This window comes from Pygoscelis adeliae, unplaced genomic scaffold (genome assembly GCF_000699105.1).
Source record: "Pygoscelis adeliae isolate BGI_AS28 unplaced genomic scaffold, ASM69910v1 Scaffold404, whole genome shotgun sequence".
Lineage (NCBI taxonomy): Eukaryota > Metazoa > Chordata > Aves > Sphenisciformes > Spheniscidae > Pygoscelis > Pygoscelis adeliae.
The window spans coordinates 895,692-918,425 of NW_008824598.1; the positions used below are offsets into that span (position 1 = coordinate 895,692).

Here is a 22,734-nt window from a genome sequence, read left to right on the forward strand (position 1 = left end):
GGAGTGAATGCCGGTTGTCGTCGTCCCCAGTGGTGGCGAGATGGAGCCGGAGCAGCATCAGCGGACGGAGAAGACCAGCGCGGGCCTCCTCGGGGTGGAGAGTAATAGAGCAGGAGCCGCTGAGGACACCACACAAAATGGCGGACGCTCTGAGAGCAGTAGCATTGGGGAGGCGCTGCTGGTGGCTGCTGTTGCTGCAGAGGACAAGGTCCCCCCAAATTTCAGCATCACTAGCAGCAGCCAGCGCAGGAGCAGCATCTCAACGGCAAATGAACAGCAACAACAGCAGCAGCCGCCCAGCGGTGTGTTGGGGGGGCCTCCCCCTCTCCCTAAGCCCCCAGAAGACCTGCCTGTTAGGAGGAACTTTCAGATCCCCAGGAAGAGCAGAGAAAAGAAAGGTTGTTCCTTCCCTTTCCCTCCCTTCTCTCCCTCACTCCCCTCTTCATCTTATTCATTAGGCAGGCTCTTTATGCACCTCACACAACTGCATGCAAAATCCTGCGGGTGTGGAGGAGGCTGTGGTATGGCTCGGACTAGCGAGGCTGCTGGGGATAAGATGTTTAGTGTCAGAGAAGCTTTTACGTTCTTTCCTCTCCCTACCTTTTCCTCTTTTCTTTTTCGTTTTTATTTTGTCACAAGGAGGAGAAAACAAAACCGAAACTCAGCTTGAATTTCAGACCGTTGCTTTAAAAGGATGGAAAAGCTGGATGTGATCAGGGTGGGCTTGAGTGTTGATCCTGGCTCTGCTTCTGGAGATGCAATCGCATGCAGAGAAGATGGTTCTCTGGGACATGGACACATAGAGAAGATGGTTCGCTTTTCTCTTCCCCCTGACCTCCTCTCTGCAGGAGAGGGGTGTAATCCTGTTTAGGTTAGACTAGCAAACACTGAGCAAAGTTGTCCTTCGTTGATGGTACTCAGAAGACTGTTCTTATCTAGTTAAAGTTCCTTACTTTGCAGGGAGGAGGCAAGTATCCCATGTTCACATGCCTCACCTTGGAAACATTCTTCTTCCAAACATCTAGGGTTTGTTTTTTGGTTTTCAAGTAACTCTTCCTTTAAAAGCCTGGGGTATTCCTTGCTTTTCATGAGACTCCATTGGCTTCTGTTTATCTTTGATTTTGTTAAGTGGCATTGAAGACACATCTTATTTCCTCCCTGAAACTTATCTCAGTTCTTGACCTTTATCACATGGGTCAGTAACTTTGTACATATCACAATAATACCTGTTCGCATAGGCTTCTAGTTCTTCAGAGAAGTAACATCTAACTTCTTGAAATGCTTGCTTCTGTAAGGAGGAGATGAAGGTAGGTTTATTTCATTATCCAGTCTTTCCCTTTCCCTCCTTATATTTTTGGCAGTAATGTCCCCTTTTTCCTTTTCTTCCCTTTCTTTCCCATTGCCACCCCCCAAGGGGGGAATACAAGTCTGGCAGAAATTCATTTTAAAAAGGACTGGGTTGATTTGGAGGAAAAAAAGTCTCATTCATCTGACAGAAAAATGTCTGGCTAAAACATGGTGCCTCTTGCACTTCCATATGTCAGACCCAAGTGTGGTTACATTTGAATACGTTTAAATCTCAGAAATGTTTAGTCCTTAACCACAGATATTTGAAGTTCCTCTCCAGCATTTGGTTCCAATGTGAATGAAAACCTGCAAAATAACCTTTTTTGGGTCATCTAATTCATCATTTGCCTATGCAGAACCATCTCCTACAGTGTGTAAAAAATTTCAGAATATGTAGTTCAAATACCAGGCTTCTGTGGCTTCTAGGGTAGAAGGGAAGCCGTTCTTACCCTACTTCTAAAACTCACGTGCTAATGTCAAGGTCATTTGACCCATTCTTAAGGGCTTACTTTTTAGTGTACTTGTCTCTTTTTCTTTCTGTTTCAGCTTACAGAACACTTCTTGGACATTTTAATCATACTGGCGAGTTACGGTTTCCAAAATCTCAAAAGAGACCTTTCTCCATTCTGTCCATGGTGCTTGTGGTCTTATAGTTGCTTATGTTTGCTGATTGTTGGTCTTACACCATGTGATACCATAACGCAAAGTGCTTTGAGAGCGCATGTTGTAGGCAAGGCTAGCAGAAGTGGGCTAGCATGAAAACTGCCAACGTGATCTCTGAGAACAATCAAATTGCTATTGGAAATGGTATTGCCGTTTGAGAAATGATGCTATTAAATCAGTTCTGGTATTAAACCAGATTAGCAGTGCATTGATTATCTGACATTGTAGTGGCATACACTTAAAACATGCTTGGTACCAGTGTTCAAATATATCTTGTTAAATTACAAAATAATCAGAATATCATCTGTCCTTCTCAGAAGAGCTCTCTTGGCTAGATTCTAAATTCCAGCATGAAACAATACACATGGAAGCTGCTTCTGTCCTTCCTTGTATTGGAATTGTCCTTGTTTTGCTTTTAAACCTCCATTTTATTCCTGGACATACCATCCTGAGAGATCCCTGCTGTCTTGATTATGAAGACTGATCTGTCATGTACAAACTGTAAAATCTGTACAGGATGACTTTGTTACTTGGGTGTTTTGTTTTTTTTTTTTTTGGTGGTTTTTCTTCTTTAAGCACCAAAATGTATTTTGGGAACAATTTCTGATTGCGAAGCAATTGCATTTTTGTTTTGCAGATTCAATTTTTAAGGGGAAAATCCTGGAAAAGTTAGGATTTAGCTGGTTATTTAGCCTTTCTGGAATTTATCTCCACCTCTAGTTAGAGACTAACGAGGGACTAAAAGTCAATAGAAAGAATCTTGTTAATGTGGAGAAATGCATCTGGAGGAAACATACTTCTTAAAACTAACTGTGGTTAGTTGTTCATAGAGAATCTTTTTTGTGACTTCCTTTTTTTTTTTTTTTTTCCTAGTGGAAGAATTCAGGAAACCAAACTGTAAAAAAGGCTGGCTGTGAGATTTTTTTTTTCATGTGTGTGTGCATTCGTTTTCCTACTTAAAACTGTCTTGAAAGTTTCTTGTTTTCTTGGTACATGCAGTTTAGTAACAGTGTTACACTCTCATGAATAGCTTGTCTCTTTTTTTAATCTTAGTACTATAGCCAGTTGTCACGGCCTCTTCTAATTTGATTGTCAGACCTTCTCAGGTGTCCAAGTCTGCCTGAAACTTCAAAGATCCTTGTTTAATAGGATGAAGAAAACCAACTCCCAAGATAAAGCACTGGAGGGGTATTTTTTTCACTTACTGAACTCTATGAGTGGTCCTCATGCCAAAAGGCAATTCCAAAAAACATGCTCAAGTAGCAACCAGTGACTTAAGGGGTTGCTTGTTGGTAAAGGTTGGACATTTATTTCTGTAGTCTACGAAGTTAACAAATGACTGCTATTTCTCAGGCTGAGTGGGGGAAAAAAGGTCTTGCTTTTGTCCATGGAAGTCTTGGCAGTACTTGCTTAGAGGTCTAGGTTGTCCCTTTTCTGCTTAATAGTATTTTATGTTTATTTTGCCTTGTCTTTTGTCTTCTAATTTTCCATATCTTTGGTAGAGATGCGTATCTGCTATTTGCTGTTTCTATATGGGGATTTCATTAAGGAATCCTTGAACTTCATAACTACTTAGACCTTTTGAGAGCAAAAGACATTTTGGGCCCAAAAAATCACATAAGTAACAACATTATGGTTCATTAGCACCACAGATTTTTGGTCTTGGTCTTAAAAAATGAAGACTTAAAGAAAATGAAGACTTAAAGAAAGTGATGCTTCTCAATGGAGTTTTTGTAGCAGGAGCACTTGGTTGTGAAAAGTGCTAGCATTCTGCCAACTTACCTGATAATAAAATAAGCAATTTACATATCTTCCTTTGAAAGTTAGTTAGTTCAGGATTCCTGAAAGAGAATGTCTCTGTCTTCCTCTTCTTCACATTCTGACTTAAAAGAAAAAAAAAAAACCAAAACAACACAAGCCCACTAACTTCAAACTTGGTTTTCTGAAGTTGAAGCACTGGACAGCTGTAAAAGAGAAACTTAAAGCCTCTAGGGAATTACATGCATCCAACCATCCAGTGTAATGTCTGTCCCTAGACTAGGTACTATATTAGCTAATCTTAGTTTCCACCTGAAAATACTTACATGTGTTCCAATACACTGGGTAGAAACAGAACAAAACCAGTATTTATTTACTTCGTTTTACTTCTGCAGAACAAGCCAGCAAAAACCACAATAACTGACTTGTATGTGTTATAAGGATACTGCAGATTAGTTCTTACGTGAATGACTGTTTAATTTACATGGGTCCAATAAAGGTGCAGTATATCCACATCAGGTCTGTATAGCGAGCCTGAAAAATACATATGCACGCACTTCTGGTCTTTGAAGTGATTTAGGACTGGAGATAAGCTTAATAATCTCATCCTTTGCCTGTGAACATCGGATTTGGTGACTGCTGTAGAAGATCTAGTTTAGTAGACCTTCTATAGGTTTTTTTTTCCTTCCCAGGTTTTTTTTCTTGCTTCTGAACTCCTTTTTTAAGTGAGGTACAGGCCCTTCTATAGTGACAACCTTTTATAAAATAGCTGCCTTTTAGCACCAATGCTTAGATGACAAATTGAAAAGTATTGCCTTGTTAGTTACCTCAGTAGGTAATGTTTCAGGTTTTTAGTAAGAACCTGAAGCCTGCAGTGCCTCAAGTTCTGGAAGAACTGCAGAAGTGGATTTGAGCCTGTCATGAAGCATATGATTAGCGTGTTTGAAGAGTCATACTCGAACAAGGGAAAAAAAGCTTATGCCATGCACTCTTAGCTTTTAATTTCAGAGAAATTACCATATACAATAGTCAAAAAATTTAAGTGACTTATTTTTCTACTTTATGATTACAATGCTGTTGTGCAGTCGGTTTAGCAGATTTTCCTTGCTCCATCCATCATTTGGCTACTCAGAAATAGAATGCAATAGATACAAAATTAGCAGGCTGCCCCTGGAGAAGTGGTGCTTAGTGGGTGCTGTCTAGTTCTCAAACCAAGTGTGGATTGTTTGCCACTACTATATATGAAAAGGTGTCAGGCAGATAGGATAAAATTTGGTGTTTATAAGTACTCTTCAAAAGATAAGTAGTGTGTTAGTTCTGTAAGGATTATACATTCAACAAATTTCATTCATGTTCCTTTTTTCTCAGTCAATAGCTGATCATTAAGCCAATCAATTTATGCATGAAGTAAACTAAGGCAAGATTATATCTGTAGTTGCTGTTCTTGTTCACTTTGTATTTAGTGGGCAGTGAACATCAAAGGAATAGAATTTCCTTTACTGTGAAGTTTTTGGATTATTAAGCCTTTTCCTACTAAAAGGTGGATGTAAGTCTTGTTCTTGGACTGATACGATCAATTAGGTGGAATCAGTCTTGTTTTAATGTTCTGTATGTTCCCAAATTGAAAAATTGGAATTTCAAAAGTTACTTTTGTGCCCAAATACTTAAAATATTCCAGTTTTGATCTGTCTTTACTACAGGGGTAGGAACAGCCCTTCTTCTAGCTTCAGTAGTATCTCTGGTGAACTTAGATGATGTTTGTTAGGAGTATAAATTTGGTGAAGTACAAGAAAGTACATATATATTATTGAATAATAAGTAACAATAGTAGTAAAACATACTTTCAGTCCTCTGCTAAGAAATTGAAGAAAAAAAATGCAACAGTCTTTAAAAAAATCTAATTTGCTGTATTCCATAATTTAAGGCGTTAGGTAGAACTCTTCCATAAACCTGTTGAGAGCTAATTGTATGGTAGTTTATGTAGGTTCTCCCTAGTTGAAGAACAGGGGGACTTGCTGTTCTTGGGCAACTCTGTCTCAGCTCACTTGTCAGAAGTTTCCACAAAGCAGGAAGTGTTTCAACACAAATGGAAATGTAGTTGACAATATTTGAATGAATGACAGGATCTTAATTGATGTAATAATATGCCTCTTCCTAGATTTGCATCTGGGAAATGGGCAAGACATTGTGTATAGTTTGTGGTCACTCTTTCTGGCTAGTCCTGTAGAGTTTTCTACTTGCCTGGACTCAAGATGGAAGAAATAGGCTGGGTTTGAGCATGTATTCCTAGGGGGAAGGAGGGAGAAGGGATGGTGTACAGTAATCACTATTAAGGAAACAGGAAATTTGGACAAGTAGCTGGCATTGGTAACCTTCTGCCTTAGCTGATCCTTTTAGACAGAAGAGGAGCAGGCAATGTGTGAAACTCGTGCACTACAACACTAGAGTTTAATAACTCCTTGTCAGAAAGATCTATGAGGTGTTTGGGGATGGGACAGGAGGTGCTCTTCCAGTGTGTGTATATCTATAGTAGGCTTGTTTTATATTTTACTAATAAGTGTTTCTATCTTCAGTACAAGTGTTCTCAACCTAGTAATACTAAGTTGAGAATTTCTTTTGCTTCCAATTATCTTTCCTCCCATATTGCTGTCAGCGTTTCAAGAATGAAGGCATTGTTACTAAGGAGGATGTTATATAAGAACAGTTTCTTAATCACTTTCATAACTTCCACTCTTAAAAAAAACACTCATTGTTGATGGTATTGGCATCATTGCTTTACTTTAGCTTGTGGATGAGGTGTTATATTATAAAGTGTGTGTGTAAATGCAGCTTTTACTAGATAATACAAAACAGTTCAGTTTTCATTTAGAACATTTGTTTTATATTGAGGCTAATGCAGTAAATATTTCCTGCAAATGAGTAAAAGATTACTGTCTAAATCTACTGCCGTATTATTTAATGAAGTTGGAGATACACTCTAAAGATGTAATTAGATTTGATTTGCTGTTAGAATAATGGTAGATTGTCTTTTATGTGAGACTAGTACTATTGTAGTTCATTCCTAACTATTGTAACTTCTAGCGATTTCAGGTGATGGTGGTTTGAGGGTTTATTTTGGTAGAGAAAAATAGGCCCTCCTACAAAAAGAGCAAAAGCGGTCTCAGAAATATCTGTTGGAAATACCTTCTGATTGAGGTTTGCAAATACCACAAAAATACTGCACACACTGTGAGTATTTTTGGAAGTTACCCCTGGGAGAAAAACACTTGCCATACTGAACTAGCTCAGTTCCCCCAGGAGTATTATTTTCCTAGACATTACTCTCAAAATCTGCACTGAGATTCTCTGCTGGCCCACTCTTGGCTTGCTCTTCTGGTCAGTTTGTCGCTTTCAGTACCCAAATACAAATAAAGCAGCTTGGGAAGATGAACAGTTTACTGTGCGAACTTAGGCAAAGGTTTGCTCAAAAGGCAAATTTGTACAACAAATGAAGGGCTTTCCTTTTAAAGCAGTTATTGTAAGGGATAAGATCATAAAGTATGAACACAGACAATGTATTTTTTAATAATAGGAGCTTATTTGACTTACTAAGACAGTATTGAATTTATTCATATTTAGCCTAATTACCATAAGCAAACAAACAAAAAACCCCATAATGGTTCTAAAGAGAGTCTAAGCTATGAAACTGTTTTTGAGGTTTTTATTAGAACAATTTGTTCCTGGTTCTTAATTAAAAGAGCTAATTAGTTTAATTCAAGTTCTAAAAGTTTAATTACAGTGTTTTGCAATACATATCAGATGTTTTCAAAGGGTGGATTCAGATTTGAGGTGCTTCCCTTACTAACTTCTGAGAACTAGCTGTTCAAGAGTAACATTAAAAAAGCATAAAGAAATGTGATTTTTTTTTTTTTAAGATGCTATAATTCTAGGAAACTATAACTTAAACTTTCTAGCCTAAATTCCATCTTTTTCAAATATTTTAGGTGTTTTGTATTCTAAATTTAATCATGAACCATTTGTCTTTATTTATAAACTGTCAATGAACTAGAAAATTTTGGCATTTTTTCAGATGTGTATTGGAGCTTATTATTTTATTTATTTCTTTTATAGCACTCTTTCAGCCAGTAGCTGTAGGATCTCGAGAATTTGAGGATGTTTTGAAGATTCTGCATTCATCTTACTTGGAACCAAGTTCAGTGTCCAATTTTAATTACAAGAGAGCCAGCTTAGTTCATAGTGAACTGTTGGAAAAGGAAGTGAGTATATTTGTGGCTTCTCTTTATGAATGAGGTACAAGTCAAGTGAAATTTAATGTTTTTCTGAGTCTAGAGGCAAAGACGTGGAGATTATTTTCTACTTATGTGCTTGATATTTAATTGCAAACTCACATCCGCAAAATGTAAGCAGTTATTTTTCAGGCAAGTTTATTACTGCATAGACATAAACTCTTGCCTGCCAGATACTCAAAAAAGACTAAAAGAAAAATTGTATTTGGCACCACTTGTCTCTGTGCATTTTTAGTTTTCAAAAATTTCCTTAATTTTTACATATTTTTAATAACCTGGAAAGATCTTATAGTGTCTTATTTGAAAAGCCTGATACTTCCTGTGAAACTTAAGATTAAAATATTTTTCTGATACTAAGTTTACATAGTCTCTGTAATTTTGTTGTTTTCCAAGAAGTACCTAAAAGAGTTGATTACTTGAATTAGTAAGTGCTTCGTTGAAGCACTTCTGCTGTACCTTATCTGGTGTCTCTTAAATCCAGCCTTGGCTTTCTTTCATAACTGTGAAATAAGTTTTCTCTCCCAGTGCCAAAAAGCTTCACATATGGAGCAATAGAATATATAATTGGTTTGCTATAATTATTATCTTGAAACTATAAGGTAAACTCTGAAGCTTTTTTTTTCCCTGCTACTATAACATTTGTGATTCATGGTTACAGCTAAGGAGTATTGCAACTGATGAAAACCACCTCAGTAGCAGTGAGGTGCAATTGCAAAAGTACATGCACAATGTAAAAGATAATGGCCTGTGTCCTAAAAAGAGAAAAAGGCTTATTTCTGGAATTTCAAAGATGATATGGAAGGCATTGAGCTGGGTGCTTCTAGATAGTTATGCTACAAAGATAACACTAAAACATAACTACACAGGTTTGTTGGAAGAGTGTCTCTTCCTTAAAAAAAACAAATAAATAAATAAATCTTTGGGCAGATTAAGCCAATGATGTTTCCCATGGGTATAATGTTTTTGAAATTTAATTTTAGCATACTATAGTCTCATTCAAATTATCTTTTGATTATTTTTGTACGCTTGGATCTGCTAAGATAGATGGGGCCTTAAAACATTGACACTTGAATGTGACAGCAGTAATCTGTCTACATGTGTTAAGAATTTTCTGTAATAATAGTTCACAGAAAAACGCAGAGAGCTGAAATTTGATGGTCGCCTAGAAAAAGAACTTTCTGAAACCTATGCGTTTCTGATGGTTGATCGACCTGAGGTAAGAAAACAAAACTGTATATAAAATGCTTTCCCTTCTTTTTTCAATTAAGAGTTTCTGGGGTTTTTTTAAACTGTTTTCATTGACTCACTTATTAATCTTTAAGTTATTTTTGCAAAATTCAGCACTGGAAAGAGAGATAATACATCACCGTTTAAATCCTTTATTCTCTGCTCCATTGACATGTCTCTGTAAAGTATCTTCTCTGTTTTGGGCTCTGTTTTATAAATCAGTAAAAGGGTAGATTTTTCTGGGTGGCATGTGGGTTTTTATTGGTTTTGTGGTTTTTTTCCCTAAATGAAAAGGAATGTGGCTTTTTTTTTTTTTTTTTGAGTCAAGAAGAGGTTACTTCAGGGAGAAGGTAACCTGTAATATTAGAAAATGGACCTTACCTTCTGTGTCTCTTCTTTGATCATATGTTCTTAATGAAAGTGATGGAAATGGAATTTCTATGGTTTTTCTACTATTATAGAGCCAGGATTTCTTAAGTATTCAATCGATTTGGCAGGTTTACTTCTGCTTTGTGTATTAAAAGCAAGTAATGTTCATAAAGTGTGTTTAAGGTATAGGGAGGCTGGGTTTTTTAAGATACGTGTGAGTCTGTGTAACTGCTTCATACTGAGTGTTTGACTTGCACAGTTTATATAGCAATTCAGACTAGTCTTATCTCTGGGTGGTTTTGTTTGTAAGGGTTTTTTGGGGGTCTGTTTTGGGGGGTTTTTTTAGCTCAATCAAAATTCTGTAATTGTTGTTTCTCACCATTTGTTCTGTTCATATTCTGGCTTTCCTGATAGACTTGCTTAAAAAAATGTCTGTTCTCTTCAGATCCAAAGCATATGTGAAAAGGGGCTGCAGGTTGGCCACTCCAAAATAACAATTCTCGGCAGTCCTTCCATGGGTAACTATCTTCTGATTATATGTGCAACTATCTTTTGATTGTATGTGCTGGTATTATTCAGTATGGGTTGGCAGTTAATGTGATGCAGTTGTGTAAACTTTCAGTCCTTTTTCTATCACTTATTGCAGGAACTTCACAGCTAGGTATTTTCAGCAAAGTAGACTGACATCAGAACATTATTTCATAACTCTCTTTTTGGCTAGTTCATTTAAATTCTTTTCCCGAAGGGAAAACCTAATTCTCATTTTGGCTTAAGTCAAACCAATATATCATGTCTTCCCAGTAAAATTTGGAGGCCAAAGAACTAATGCAATCTATGGCTGTGTGCCCCTCTCTGTTTGTACATACATATATGCATGTATGTGCATTCAGAAATACTTAATGGAAGTAGTAGCTCAGCTTAGTATTGATGTAGATAGAACTAAAGTTCTTGAATCCACAAATCCAAGAAGAGCATAGATAAATTGGAGACTTGAGAAAGTCACAAGGTGTTAAGAGATTTGAAAGTGCAAGATGCAAAGTTCCTCTTGCAAAGCCTTTCGAATAGAAAATTAAGAAATAATTTTGTCATCCTCTGTAAGTAACATGATACAGAGGTGCCAATATGAATGTGAAAGCAGAACAGATGCAAGGCGGGGGAGAACAAGGATATACGAGCATATAATTTTTTACTGTTTTAGTCAGTAAAGGTTCTGGAGCAATTTATCAAAGCAGTTAAATATAGACTTGGAATGAGAGGAACCTAAGCAAAATGGATGCTTTTCTGAGTACCTGAGTTCAGGTACAGTTATTTGATCTGAGGTAGTCAGCTAGACCAACAGATGACAGTGTGTGTTTGAGGCCTTCAAATCTATGAAATTATGGTTGAAGTGTTGAAAAGCAAGAAATTATTTTACCTTTCCATTTGAGTGTCAATTCACAATACCAAAACAGTGTTTTTTTGTCAACAGTGTAGGATGAAAGATTGCTGAGGATGCCAGTGTTTTCCTGCTTTACTTCTCAATCATACCTTCACTGCTTATCTCCACATTGTGCAGTGGGTCATTGTACAGAAGGACCTCAGATGTTAAAAAAAACAAAAACAAAAAAAAACCCAAAAAAACCCCACCTCAAAGCAGTATCTGTATAGCCTTTGGTCAGGGCTTGTCCTTGGTCACACCACTTTAAGTAATGTGGGTGTGCTCTTTTCAAACTGAATTAGTGTCCATATTCTGCTGTGGTGTTTCATGCTGCAGATGGTGCAAGGAGACATTTATTCTACTGTCTTGAAGTTGCAAATTGTGAACGTGCCCTTACACCTTTCTCTGATCGTATTCCAAAAAGAGTGTTGTATCTCTATTGTTTGGTATACATTGAGCTTTAATCCCATGTAATGCTGCTTAAACTTCTAATATTTTAACATTCAGCATAATGTGAGGGGTTTTCTGTTTGGTTTTTTTTTTTTTTTTTTTTTATACTCAGGTGTATATATCTCCAGGTATGCTGATTTATTGCAGCCTAATCCTCTAGAAGCTGGAGCAACTGGAGATGTGATTGTTTTTAAAATAATAAAGGTAAATTTTATCTTGTTTATTGTTGAAGGATCATATTGCTTACTGGTAAAATAAAGGGGGTTTTAACCTAACATATTGAACTTCCATTTACACAATTATCTGCTTACAGAGAAACTAGAACCCTACCAGGTTTAAAATCCGATGTTGACACTGAGCTTAAATAAAGCATAACTGATTTTTATAAAAGGCGAAAATGTCTTGTTTGCTTTGAAAGTATGAAAATAATGTACTTCTATAAATGGCTTTTTTAATGGCCTGTTTTCATTTCCCTGCTCTTACTTCCTTTGGTACTTGAAGCAATTTGCCAGTTTTCAGGAAAAAGCTTATGCTTACAATTTTTCTGCTCTGTTACAGGGAAAAATGAAAAGCATATATGACCACATCGGTATGAAAGCCATGGAATCAACAGTAAAGAGTGCGTTAGATCCAACACCAAAGCATGAGTGTCATGTTTCAAGGAATGCAAATAAAGTAACCTCCTTGTTGGCTTATCGAGCCTACGAACTTACTCAGGTAGAGGAAAGTTGAGCATGCGTTAACTTCTTGTGTAAGAACTTTATAAACAGAACTTTTGAAATTACGGAGATAAAAATCACTGAAGATATAACAAATACTGAGCATGTCCTGTAAAGCTGTGGTTTGGTGTATGTTTAGCAGTAGCCCACAGATGCTTGTATTAGAAATTACAGAACAACATGTCATCCTCTCCTGTTTCCCTTATATATACCTGGACCTGATGGAGAAGATCTCCTTCAGATTATGATGTAGGTGGAATAGGAGATAGGTGACTGGAATGTAGGCTGGGGAGGAGGGAAGGTAGTATGTGGAGTTTGAAGTGTAAAAGTAGAACTGGTTGGTGGGCATTAAGTGAGACTCCTAAAAGGGAAAACGTTGGCTAGGAAAGAACAGCTTTTTTTTTTTTTTTTCTTTTTTCCCCTCCCTTCCCTTCCCCCCGCCCCCCTCTTTTCCATTTCTGTTTTCCTTACCAAATTCTCAGGTTTGGAGATGGTGAGGGAGGATGGAATCAGTTCCAAGCATCTCTGTTCCTCCAGCTGCTCCATCTATGTTACTGCAGCAATCTGTTGCATTCAGATTATTTCATCAAGTCCACAGATTTCAGGATACTTACTTGAAAGCATTCTCTTCAGTATTACAGCTTCTTTTGAATTCTGTAAATCAGAGCTGGGCACTGATTCAGATGGCTAGAAAATGAATGTATGTTTTCATTTCTAATTACAAATTTGCCTTAATTAACATTTTTCTTTAACATTAGAATTTTGTGACTGAACCTAAAGATGGACTCCAAAACTCAGAGCAATATTTACTTTCCTCAGTGAAATTTTTTTTTTGTTAATTGTCCCTTACGTCATCAAGAATATAATTTCAAATAAATGTTGCAAAATTATTTTTTCATTCTTTATTAGCTCCTGAAGTCGTGTCCATCCTGTCAGTGTTTGATAAAGGAGGGAGGAGAAGGTGAAAAAAATTACCTTAATTGATTGTGTTATAAAGTATATGAGAGAACGGCATTTAAAAGCTTTCTTATTTTAGGTATCAGCTTTTGAAGAAATAGGCTGTTGGTAAAAGGACCATATAGATGTGATTTATTATAGTAACTTATAACTTGCTTTATATACCAGTTAGTGTTTGGCATAATGGGTTTCAAACAAACTCCCTTTGTTTATTTAAATAATTCACCATGAGGTATATTTTGTAAGCTATTCCTGTGAAACAGAGTACACCCTTCAGTGAAGAAAGGTCATGGATTGTTAGTATATTTGCAAAATACAGTCTATCAGACTCTAATTTAATATTGCGTTCACTTCTTTTTTCTAGTACTATTTTTACGAATATGGCTTTGATGAGATAAGGCGAAGACCAAGACATGTTTGTCCTTATGCTGTGGTTTCATTTACTTACAAAGATGAAATGGTGCAAGTACCAAAATTCTTGCCCCCATCAAGGTAAGCTAGGAAATGAGTTTTGGAAAGACTGCATGCAACATGAAGAATTCATAGCTCTTGGCAATAGCTTAGAATTGATTTAGGTGAACAGTGCTGAAATGAACGGACATGTCACAGGGACTTAGCATAATAAATACTTCTAATGCAAAGCAAGACGTGACAAAATTGGTTTTATGCAGCAGGCTGGCCCCTGTAGGAAGCAGTTCTGCTCTTTTCACCTACTCCGCTTCTGCTGAGGTGGAATCCCTGTATGAAGTGGTTTTTTTTGCTTAACTGAGGAAATTCACAGGCATAAAAATGTTCACAAACATTCTAAAAAAATGTTCTGTATACTTTGTCACTGAACTCTTCACTGGTGTCGTCTTACTGCTTGTGGAGAGAATATATAAATGGGTAGTTGATTACAGATACAATATGATACCTATGCTGATAGGAAGGGATCCAGATGTGGGGACTATACTATGTAGTGCTGAAAACAGTTAAGATATCTAAAATAGCACAAGATGCTGCAGCAGAGATAGCTTGAGGTTAGAGAGTGAATTATCAGTGTCGCTATTTTGTTAGACTGATAAAATACCCTTAATGTAAAATTTATTAGCCAGAAGTTTCTGTCTCAACCTAGTTATTTTGTCTTTTTTGGTTTTGTTAGATCAAACAGCTTCAACACAGATAGAAGTACAGGTAAGAATGAATTGAAATTTATTGCTTTTATGATATAGACATGGAAGGTTTTGGACTTCTTTCCCCATGTAGTTTTATTTGTCTTTAACCAGAATGATTGCTTAGTTATGCAGACTGTATACCTGAGTTTTATCCTGTACCATACTGATTGCAGGCATCTCTTCCCGATATCGAATGATCGAACAGACACCTTAATGTGTATCTTCTTTTACCAGAACAGACCAGACCTGAGCAAAATAAAGTGTCTTTCCTACTTATAGCATAGTTAAGAACTTATCTTCTGTTCCCGAATCTGCTGTTCAATGGCACTTCAAACAATATGATCCTCTGTCCTGTTTTTCTTTTGAATCTCATTCAAGCAAAATATTATTATGTATGAAAGTGGTTGAGAGTTAAGGTGAGGAAAGAGGATATCATTCCACTGATGTTGGCATCAAGGGCATGCTTATATAGACAGGTACAGGTAACATACCAACCTCCTTTACTCTGCTCAGAGCAGGTCAAAACAAGATAGGATTGTAAACACCCTTTCTGCTACCTTTTAACTTACTATTTAACGTTATTATTGTCTGGTCTGGTATTAGTATGAAATTTTCCCTAAACTGCTTTCAGAGATTCAGCAGCCTCTTTACTGCCATTTCCTTTCAGTCCCACCTAGCAAGTGGTTTCACTTAGTCTTTCTTTCTCCATCTTAATATAGATAAATCTAACTATACACTATGGAGGGGACAGCTTTGGAATAAAGGCAAACTTCTGTGCCACGTTTCCTTGAAATCAGCAGCACGTCCTTTCCTTCCATGCAAGCTGTGAGTATTACCGTTTAAAGAATAAGTTTAAAATAGTGCTGTGTTAAAACTTGTTCTAGTAGAGACTGGTGAATTTTGGATATATTCAGATGAAAATCTAAAATGCGCATTGACTAGATGCTTCAAATGTATCAAAATAGACTCGAGTCACGCATGTCCAGAGCTGCTTTTAGTTCATGCATACAACTCTGTCAGCATCTGTTTTTTGTTTGGTTGGTTTTTTTTTTTTCTTTGAAGTGACTTTGCAGGAATAAACACCACTGGCTCGTGAGATAGTCCGAGGAACCTATTTTTAAGAGTGTGTATTTGATAGTTCTTCTTTGGTCAATGAGGGTAGGAGTATGGGGCGGGGGGGGAAAGAGGTCTTTATTTTTTTTTTTTTCTCCCTCCCCCCACCCTTTGTCTCCAGTCCTGAGAAGCTTGAGGTTGAAAAAGTTGTGAGCATTGATCAATTGAAGAAAAAAATTTCACCAGCGTTGTTCTATAAAGAAACTTACCTAGGAGCAAAAGAAGGTAAATAGTTATAGCTTTTTTTTTTAAATTCAGAATTTTAAAAAGTTTTCTGAATTACAATTCTGTTTCTGTTTTTCTTACCTTCTCTTTCTGCCCTTGTATCATGTCAGTGTTGAAGAACGGCATGTACTGTAGCCTTTATGAAGTTGTGGAGAAGTCCCGTTCTGGTAGTCACTTGGAGGGTTTACTTCAAAAACTCGAGAAAGAGAAACTTGTGAGTGCAACAGATTTGACTATTCCGGTTTTTAAAAGTAATTTTACTAACTAGTAATTGAGGCATACTACAAAATCCATGATCTCGCTGGAATTCCTTAGCTGGCATATTCTTAAGTGTTGTATCAGGGCACTTCTCTACCCATGATGGAATTTAGCTTGCAGACAGTAAGAGTATTCACAGTGAGTAAATGTCTTTGTCTGAAATGGTATACTTCTTTTGCTTGAAAACAGGTTCTTGTGAAACCACTTCTGGACAGAGGATTTCTTTTTCTTCTTTCTCCTTGGCAAATGATGTCCCCTTATGGTATGCATACTCTGGGTTTTTTGGTTTTGAGTTGGTTTTGGGGTTTTTTTGGGTGTTCTGGTTTTTTGTTGGTTTTTTTTTTTAGGAGGTTGGGTTTTTGAATACTTTTGATGCATAGTGGCCTTCTCCTCCTCAACTGATTTTATTTTCTTGTGTTCTAGACCACCAAACTGGACGGCCCCGCATGCTACATGCATTGTTTCTGTTTCCAGAGCCTAGAGGTGTAATGAGCTCAAGTAAGTTTGTTCACTGTTGAGAGTGTTGTGTACATGCTTATTTAAATGTCATTTATATTCTGTTGAAGACTTTGTAGTGTTATAGCCTGTCAGTGTAAACTAGGAATAACAGTTTGCATTGGTTATGGTGATGGTGTTCAAAAAGTGTTTATTTCTTCACAAAAGTAATCATCACACTACATATTTTAGGTTCATTCGTTCATATTTTAGAAAGTAAAACCTTGTTCAAATTTCTTGATTGTATATTCTAGTAGAACTGAGCATCAGTATTCCAAGAGATCTATGCATTAGTAATACATTGCACTTCAGACGTTTGAGGGCTTGCTTTAACCATCAAAACATTAAGGACAAAACATCTGAAAGTCTTTAATGTACCTGTAATTTTTATTTTTTTTTTTAATTGGAATATGCACCATAAACTGAGTAAATGAGCAAAGAAAATACTGATACAACCAGGTAATAAAAGATGACTGAAAGGACTTGGCTTTAGTAGAACTTTAATGCTTTGGGATGAGACTTTAACCTTTTACAGCTGAAATTTGCAATAAGTATTACTAGCAGCAGAATGCAGTCCTTCTTGGCCTGCTCTGAGTTAGAAGTGATATTGTCAAAACATAGCTCTTTACAGGCATTTCACTTTTACAAAGAAGTTCTTGTCCTAAGTCTTGGCAGCTTCCTAGATTCTTATCTTTATATTTTTTATTTTAATAAACCTCTTACATTTTTCTTACTTAAGTAACAGTTGTGAAAATTCAATCAGTTATAGATTGGGTAAGAGGAGATGTGATACAAGATGACATTTAAAGTGTGTGAATGCCAGTTCCTTAAAAATGTTCCAGTTCTTGATACTGTGACATTTCAAAGAGATGTGAGCTCCAATTTCTGTCAAACACAAGGTTCATCACTGGTTTGAGTCTTCAGAGGTGGTTGAATGGAGAAAAGTTTCAGCCTGTGATTGGAAGGGGGGAAGAGTGTGAATAAATAAATAAAATAAAAGAAGGATATAACGTAGAGCTTCCTTGAGCTGCTGTTTCAAGGATGTGGTAAAAGGATCTAACAGCTTCCCAGGACAGGGAAGTCCTCTTCTTGGCACATGCTCCTGTTGCATCTCTTCGATTAGTGAGTTGTATTGCTTTGTAAAGGAACAGAAAAAACTGTATAGGTTTCTGCTGGGTTACTGAGCTGAATCATTTTATAAGGGTCCGGTGAGCTTAGAAGCAGCACAATGATTGCATAGGAAGGAGTAATGCTTCCCCTGTTTCTTGCCGGAAGCTGTTAGGCTGCCTCTTAGTGAACCTGAGTAAGCCTTTGAAGTGGCCTTCTTCTAGAAGCGTCAGTAAAGTGGTTTAAATTGGAAATGATATGTGTATCTAGGATATGGGTTACCACAAAAATTATGAAAATGAGCAGTTTATCATGACCACGAGTAGGTTGACTTTTAAGTAGGCTTTAAAGCTGGTTACTTCACAAAAAAAAATTCTTTCCTGGCTTTTGGGTTATTTCTCCACAGTCATTCCAAACTGTGTTTCACCAAATATGTAGAATACTGAATATTGCTAATTAGTCATCATTTATTTATAGCTTTATGATTTGATTTTAATTGTGAATTCCCTTTTCTCCTATGGCAGCACAAAAAAGTGTTCCATTTGGAACACAGAAAAATTCAACTACCATGGTGTTGCACGAAAATCAGGAAATCATTCCAGAATTCACAAAGTTTATTCAGTCTCTACATTTTGCTTTAATCCAGTCTCGTAAAGACGCTACTGCAGATTTCAATGCTGTTGTGGAAAAGTATATAAATGAGTATTTGAAAAGATGCTGTAGTGGCTCTGGAAAATATAGAGAATTTGTATTATATCGGTATGAATCACGGTTGGATGACAAAAAATTTCTTTATTCTGCTCCAAAAAATAAATCTCATATTGACAGCTCCTTGCAAAACTATATTTTTGGTTGTGAGGCATATCAACTACCTGTTTCTAGAGCTAAGGAATTGATGGAGGGAAATCGGAAACTTCAACAGTTCAGTCCCATCTCAGATTATGAAGCCACAGAAGAAGACTCTGATTTTGCCAATGCAAAAAGCGGGAAGAGAATCCGTGCAAAATATGAAGCCACTGCTGCCAAGCGAAAACTGCCTCATTCTGGAGATTATGATCCCGATAGACTGAAAGAACTGATTAACTTAATCCAGTGTAGGAAAAAAAATGTAGGTGGAGATTCTGATTCTGAAGACGTTAGAAATAAAAGTGGTCTGAAAAGGAAGCTGGAAAAACAGTCTGAAAATTTGCGGAAATACTTAAAAATGAGTGAATCTTCAGAGAATAGTTGTCAGTATGAAGGTAAGAAAGTTTTTGTTTAGAGTTGCTCTTTAAACATTGTAATTCAAAGCATACTTAACATTTAATCTTTATAGAGTGAATTTTTTTTGCATACTGTGGATATTTTAATGCATGGTAGTTCATTTAAACATTGGCCTGAGATCTATCAATAGAAATGTAGTTTATTTTTGTGTAGGTTGCCTCTTTCTAGAAGACAAGTTAACAGGACTTGTCATGGAAGCTGCTTTTGTTCTGCCTCTTTGGAAACAAGGCAGACTTCCGAAGACTTTCCTTAGCTGTGGAACTGTCCAAAGACTTTCTAATATAGAGTACTAAGCAGACTTGATATTGTAATGTCTTTTGCAGAGTTTGACTTTAGGCATTGCTGTAATTCTTTATGGCTCCAGTACCTTATATAAACCTAATAAATTTAGATTGAAGGGGAGAATTAAACTAAGCATGAGCACGGTTAAGTTTTGAAATAGGCAGTAATGTGTGTAATAGGTCAAAGGAAGCAACCTAATATTATTAAGATTGAATTACTCTACATGAAACTATCTACATCCAAACTTCAGATGATTATCACAGATATTATATGATACTTACTTAAGATCTGCCAAAAAACCCCCTTTGATTTCTGTTTCCCTGACCCTTTTCTCAAGGCAATGATGTAGGCCTCCTTCAGAAGGGGGAAAATTGGAGAGAAGGGTGGCACAAAGAGGGGGAATTACATCAAGCACCAGTTATTCTCATGTGTTCATGAATCACTTTGGAAGATGAAGTGGCTGATCTTAGGAATAAGTTTCCCTTTTGAGAGGGACAAAAGATGCTGGCATGTGTGGATGGAGGAGACAGAGGGCAGGCTACCTGCTAGATCTTGGGATTCCTTCTTGGAAGTCTGTGAACCTTCAGGGTCTTTTTACGTTGATTTGTTAATGTAAAATATGTGAATGCATTTCTACCTGGCTGTAATCAGAACATTATTTGTTTAAAACTAAATTTTGACTTAACTCCTTCACGGGTACCAAAACAGCAACATCTATCTATGGTTTGAATTCCATGTTTTTATATAACCTTAAAAGTAATTCGTTTGTCTTGCAAAAAAATTTTACCTAAAATATTGTGAGCTTAAGTATCTAAACATCATTAGATTTCCATATATGATAAATGAGTTAGGGGTTCATCAGATACTTAAACTAGTTCCCTGGCCTGTCTGTTTTCAAGAAGAATAAATATCTATGGTATTTACTTATCCAAGGGGATGACTAGAAGAATAACATCCCTGTTCTAAAGTTACGTTTAGTATAAATAGGCATGGTAAAGTTTTGGAATGACGCTTAGTCTAAGATAACTTGTGAGGTTAAGCATTAAGATACTCATCAGCTTCTGGAGCAACAGTGATAGGATGGAGAGACGTAAATATTTTGCTCAAACTAATCTTTTTCTCTCAACAAGTGATGCAGAATTCTACAAAGTTTCCATAAAATACCTAGATCATAGTATGTGACTTCTATGAAAACATAAAATAGCATGGTATTGAGTGACCTAAAAAACCTGAATTATTTATCAGGAGAGACTACTAGCTTTAGAAATTGCCCTTTTATCAACATCTACCTGTTAAAAAATTTTTGTTAAGAAAATTAATATATGTGTACTGTATGAATTGATGCTAAAGAGTTGAGACTGTGGGTGTGTGGTAGGTGTTTGGGAGGGGGGTCTGGTTTTGCTTTTATTTTAAAACTTAGTAATGGATTACTTTTCCCCTCCTCCCCCTACTCTAAGGGGGCAGAACCTCGGATTCGCCACACTCTGTTTTCTCAATTAATACTGGTCTTGGTGGACATGATACTGACTTGAGGCAGCAAGATGTATCCGACCCTGCTGTTACTGACACACATGGCCTCATTAAACTGCTTTTAGAAACACTAGCTAGTGCAGGACACTTGGATTCATCGTTGGCACGGTCTGTAAATCAAGCTTTAGGATTAAGCAGTGATGAAATTGAAGAGGATATGAGACAAAAATATGAATATGAATCCATTCCAGCACAGGACAAAGATGATCATGAGCTTCCTAATACTGCTCAGGCTGAAAATGTTAACTTTAAGGACCCACAGAGCCCAGTGATACTGGAAACTGATGTGGCATGCTTACCCTACCCTGTTGATGTTGATCTACGGCTTTCAGCTAATGAAGTAGGCCTTGAACACACGCTACGTTTAAAAGTAAGTGAAACTGCCATGTAGGTAGATGCTGATAACGAATGTACTATTTTCATAAATATTATGACAATGAAAAAAAACCAGCCTATTTTTTTACATAGGTAAACATAGATGAGCACTAACTTTTCTGTGAAGAAGCTTTTCTGCTTGGTAGGAGCGTATATGGAAATTTTCTTAAGATGTGTGTTCCTGGTTCTTTATGTCTACTCCTTCTGTAATAAAATTGTAATTAAGAATACCTGAAAGATGGAAAGCAACCATGGTTAGTCTTCCTGGCTAGCTTTACAATAACTGTCATATGCAGCTGCTCTGGCAACAGGCAGCAAAACTTCTGTCATTCTGTTGCGGAGTGCTGTATATGAGGGTGTTTTTTCATGTTTGCTGCGACCAAAGCCTTGCAGTTGTCCTTTATCTCTTGTAGAAAAAAGATAACACTATTCTGGCTCTCACCTTGCTTATGGTGGTGGTTTTTTTTAGCAATCTGTGAAGTTGTTGCATGGAACAGGTATAGTGTTACTGTAACAGCTTGCATGCTGTCTTCCATCTTCCTCCTCCTTTCGGGGGTGATTCTTGGTCTGGCTAGGGTATTGAGGTTTGTTGAACCTGAAGCACAGTAAGGAGAGATTTGAGGGTTCCTCATCATAGTTATTGCCTAGCTGTTACTCTTTCTGGAAGTAGGTTATAAGGCAATAGTTGCTGTTCCATATGGATTCTCTCTCAGCAATGGTTGCAGGGCAGGCCATTAATCATTGTGTACTACTTCGTCTTCAACCTTATAGACCTGATAGGTGGTTTGGATATGACAACCTGTCATGATTATGAAATTCCATCTCGAGCACAGAAACAAGCCTTTTTTTTTTGACAAGGCTCCCCCCAGATCTAAGTTGAGATAATCTCTTTCAAAGCTTATGCACCCAGAATTCTTCCCTTTTCTCCCCCCAAATGCAAACCAAAAATAAATATATCAGTCATAGGCTGTATAATTTCAAGACTTTTTCGGCCTGTTGCTTTCTTGTCATAAGCAACAAAGTGAAAGAAGTCAAATCGCAATCTGTATTTGATATTTAGAGTTGATTGGCGGTATCTTAAACAAGAATGTTTATCTGTGGGTGATCAATAGTTACTCTAGAGAAGCAGAATGAGAGCTGTTTTCTTTTAATGATAGCTGTCGTCTTGATTAGAATAGATTGGCAAAACTAAGTCAATTGTCTTTGGAAACTAAATATGCTTTATGGGTTCTGGACTATTATCTTAAGCTGTTGCCATTGGGGTTTTTTGTTTATCTCAGCTGACTGTTTCTGTGTGTGAGTTAGTGACCTTTTCTAGTGACAATACCTCATGGTCAATAAAGTGTTTCTTACTGCTTTACAATCATCAAGCATCATTTTGCTCTAATTGTAGTTACTGCTCCAGTTTTGGGAATTGGTCTTGGTCCAGCCTCTTCAAAGTGTATTCCCTCTCCTACTTAATAGTAGCAGGCATTTTATAGGGCAGGAAAATGCCTCTCACTTGGGTGTGCAAGTGAAGATCCTGCAATCCTCATATTTCGGTCTTGCACTGTGGAAAAGTTGATGGGCTTGTTACTGTCCCTCTAGCAGTGTCTGAGTGAGAAAGCGTTAAGAAACGTGCATAGTGGAAGGTCATAAATGCTCTGTGGATGTTAAAGATGGTTGGGGAACTGGCTTTATTTAGTTTTGGCGGGAGGAGAGTTGAAAAATTCTGAGCACTTAAATGCATGCCTAGCTTT

The 22,734-nt window shown here is 37.0% G+C and overlaps 1 protein-coding gene across 1 annotated transcript in view; it reads left to right on the plus strand.

Annotated features, from left to right (window-relative positions):
- Positions 1–29: 29 nt before the first annotated feature.
- Positions 30–22,734, plus strand: part of FAM208A (family with sequence similarity 208, member A) — a 34,079-nt gene continuing 11,374 nt past the window's right edge. The window contains exons 1-15 of the mRNA XM_009322320.1: positions 30–398; positions 7,879–8,024; positions 9,178–9,270; positions 10,096–10,168; positions 11,630–11,721; positions 12,076–12,234; positions 13,558–13,685; positions 14,335–14,366; positions 15,067–15,172; positions 15,582–15,685; positions 15,796–15,899; positions 16,133–16,205; positions 16,367–16,441; positions 18,070–18,786; positions 20,548–20,990. Coding sequence (XP_009320595.1) covers positions 41–398; positions 7,879–8,024; positions 9,178–9,270; positions 10,096–10,168; positions 11,630–11,721; positions 12,076–12,234; positions 13,558–13,685; positions 14,335–14,366; positions 15,067–15,172; positions 15,582–15,685; positions 15,796–15,899; positions 16,133–16,205; positions 16,367–16,441; positions 18,070–18,786; positions 20,548–20,990 — 2,703 coding nt within the window. The 5' untranslated portion in view covers positions 30–40. The remainder of the gene's footprint in view (positions 399–7,878; positions 8,025–9,177; positions 9,271–10,095; positions 10,169–11,629; positions 11,722–12,075; positions 12,235–13,557; positions 13,686–14,334; positions 14,367–15,066; positions 15,173–15,581; positions 15,686–15,795; positions 15,900–16,132; positions 16,206–16,366; positions 16,442–18,069; positions 18,787–20,547; positions 20,991–22,734) is intronic.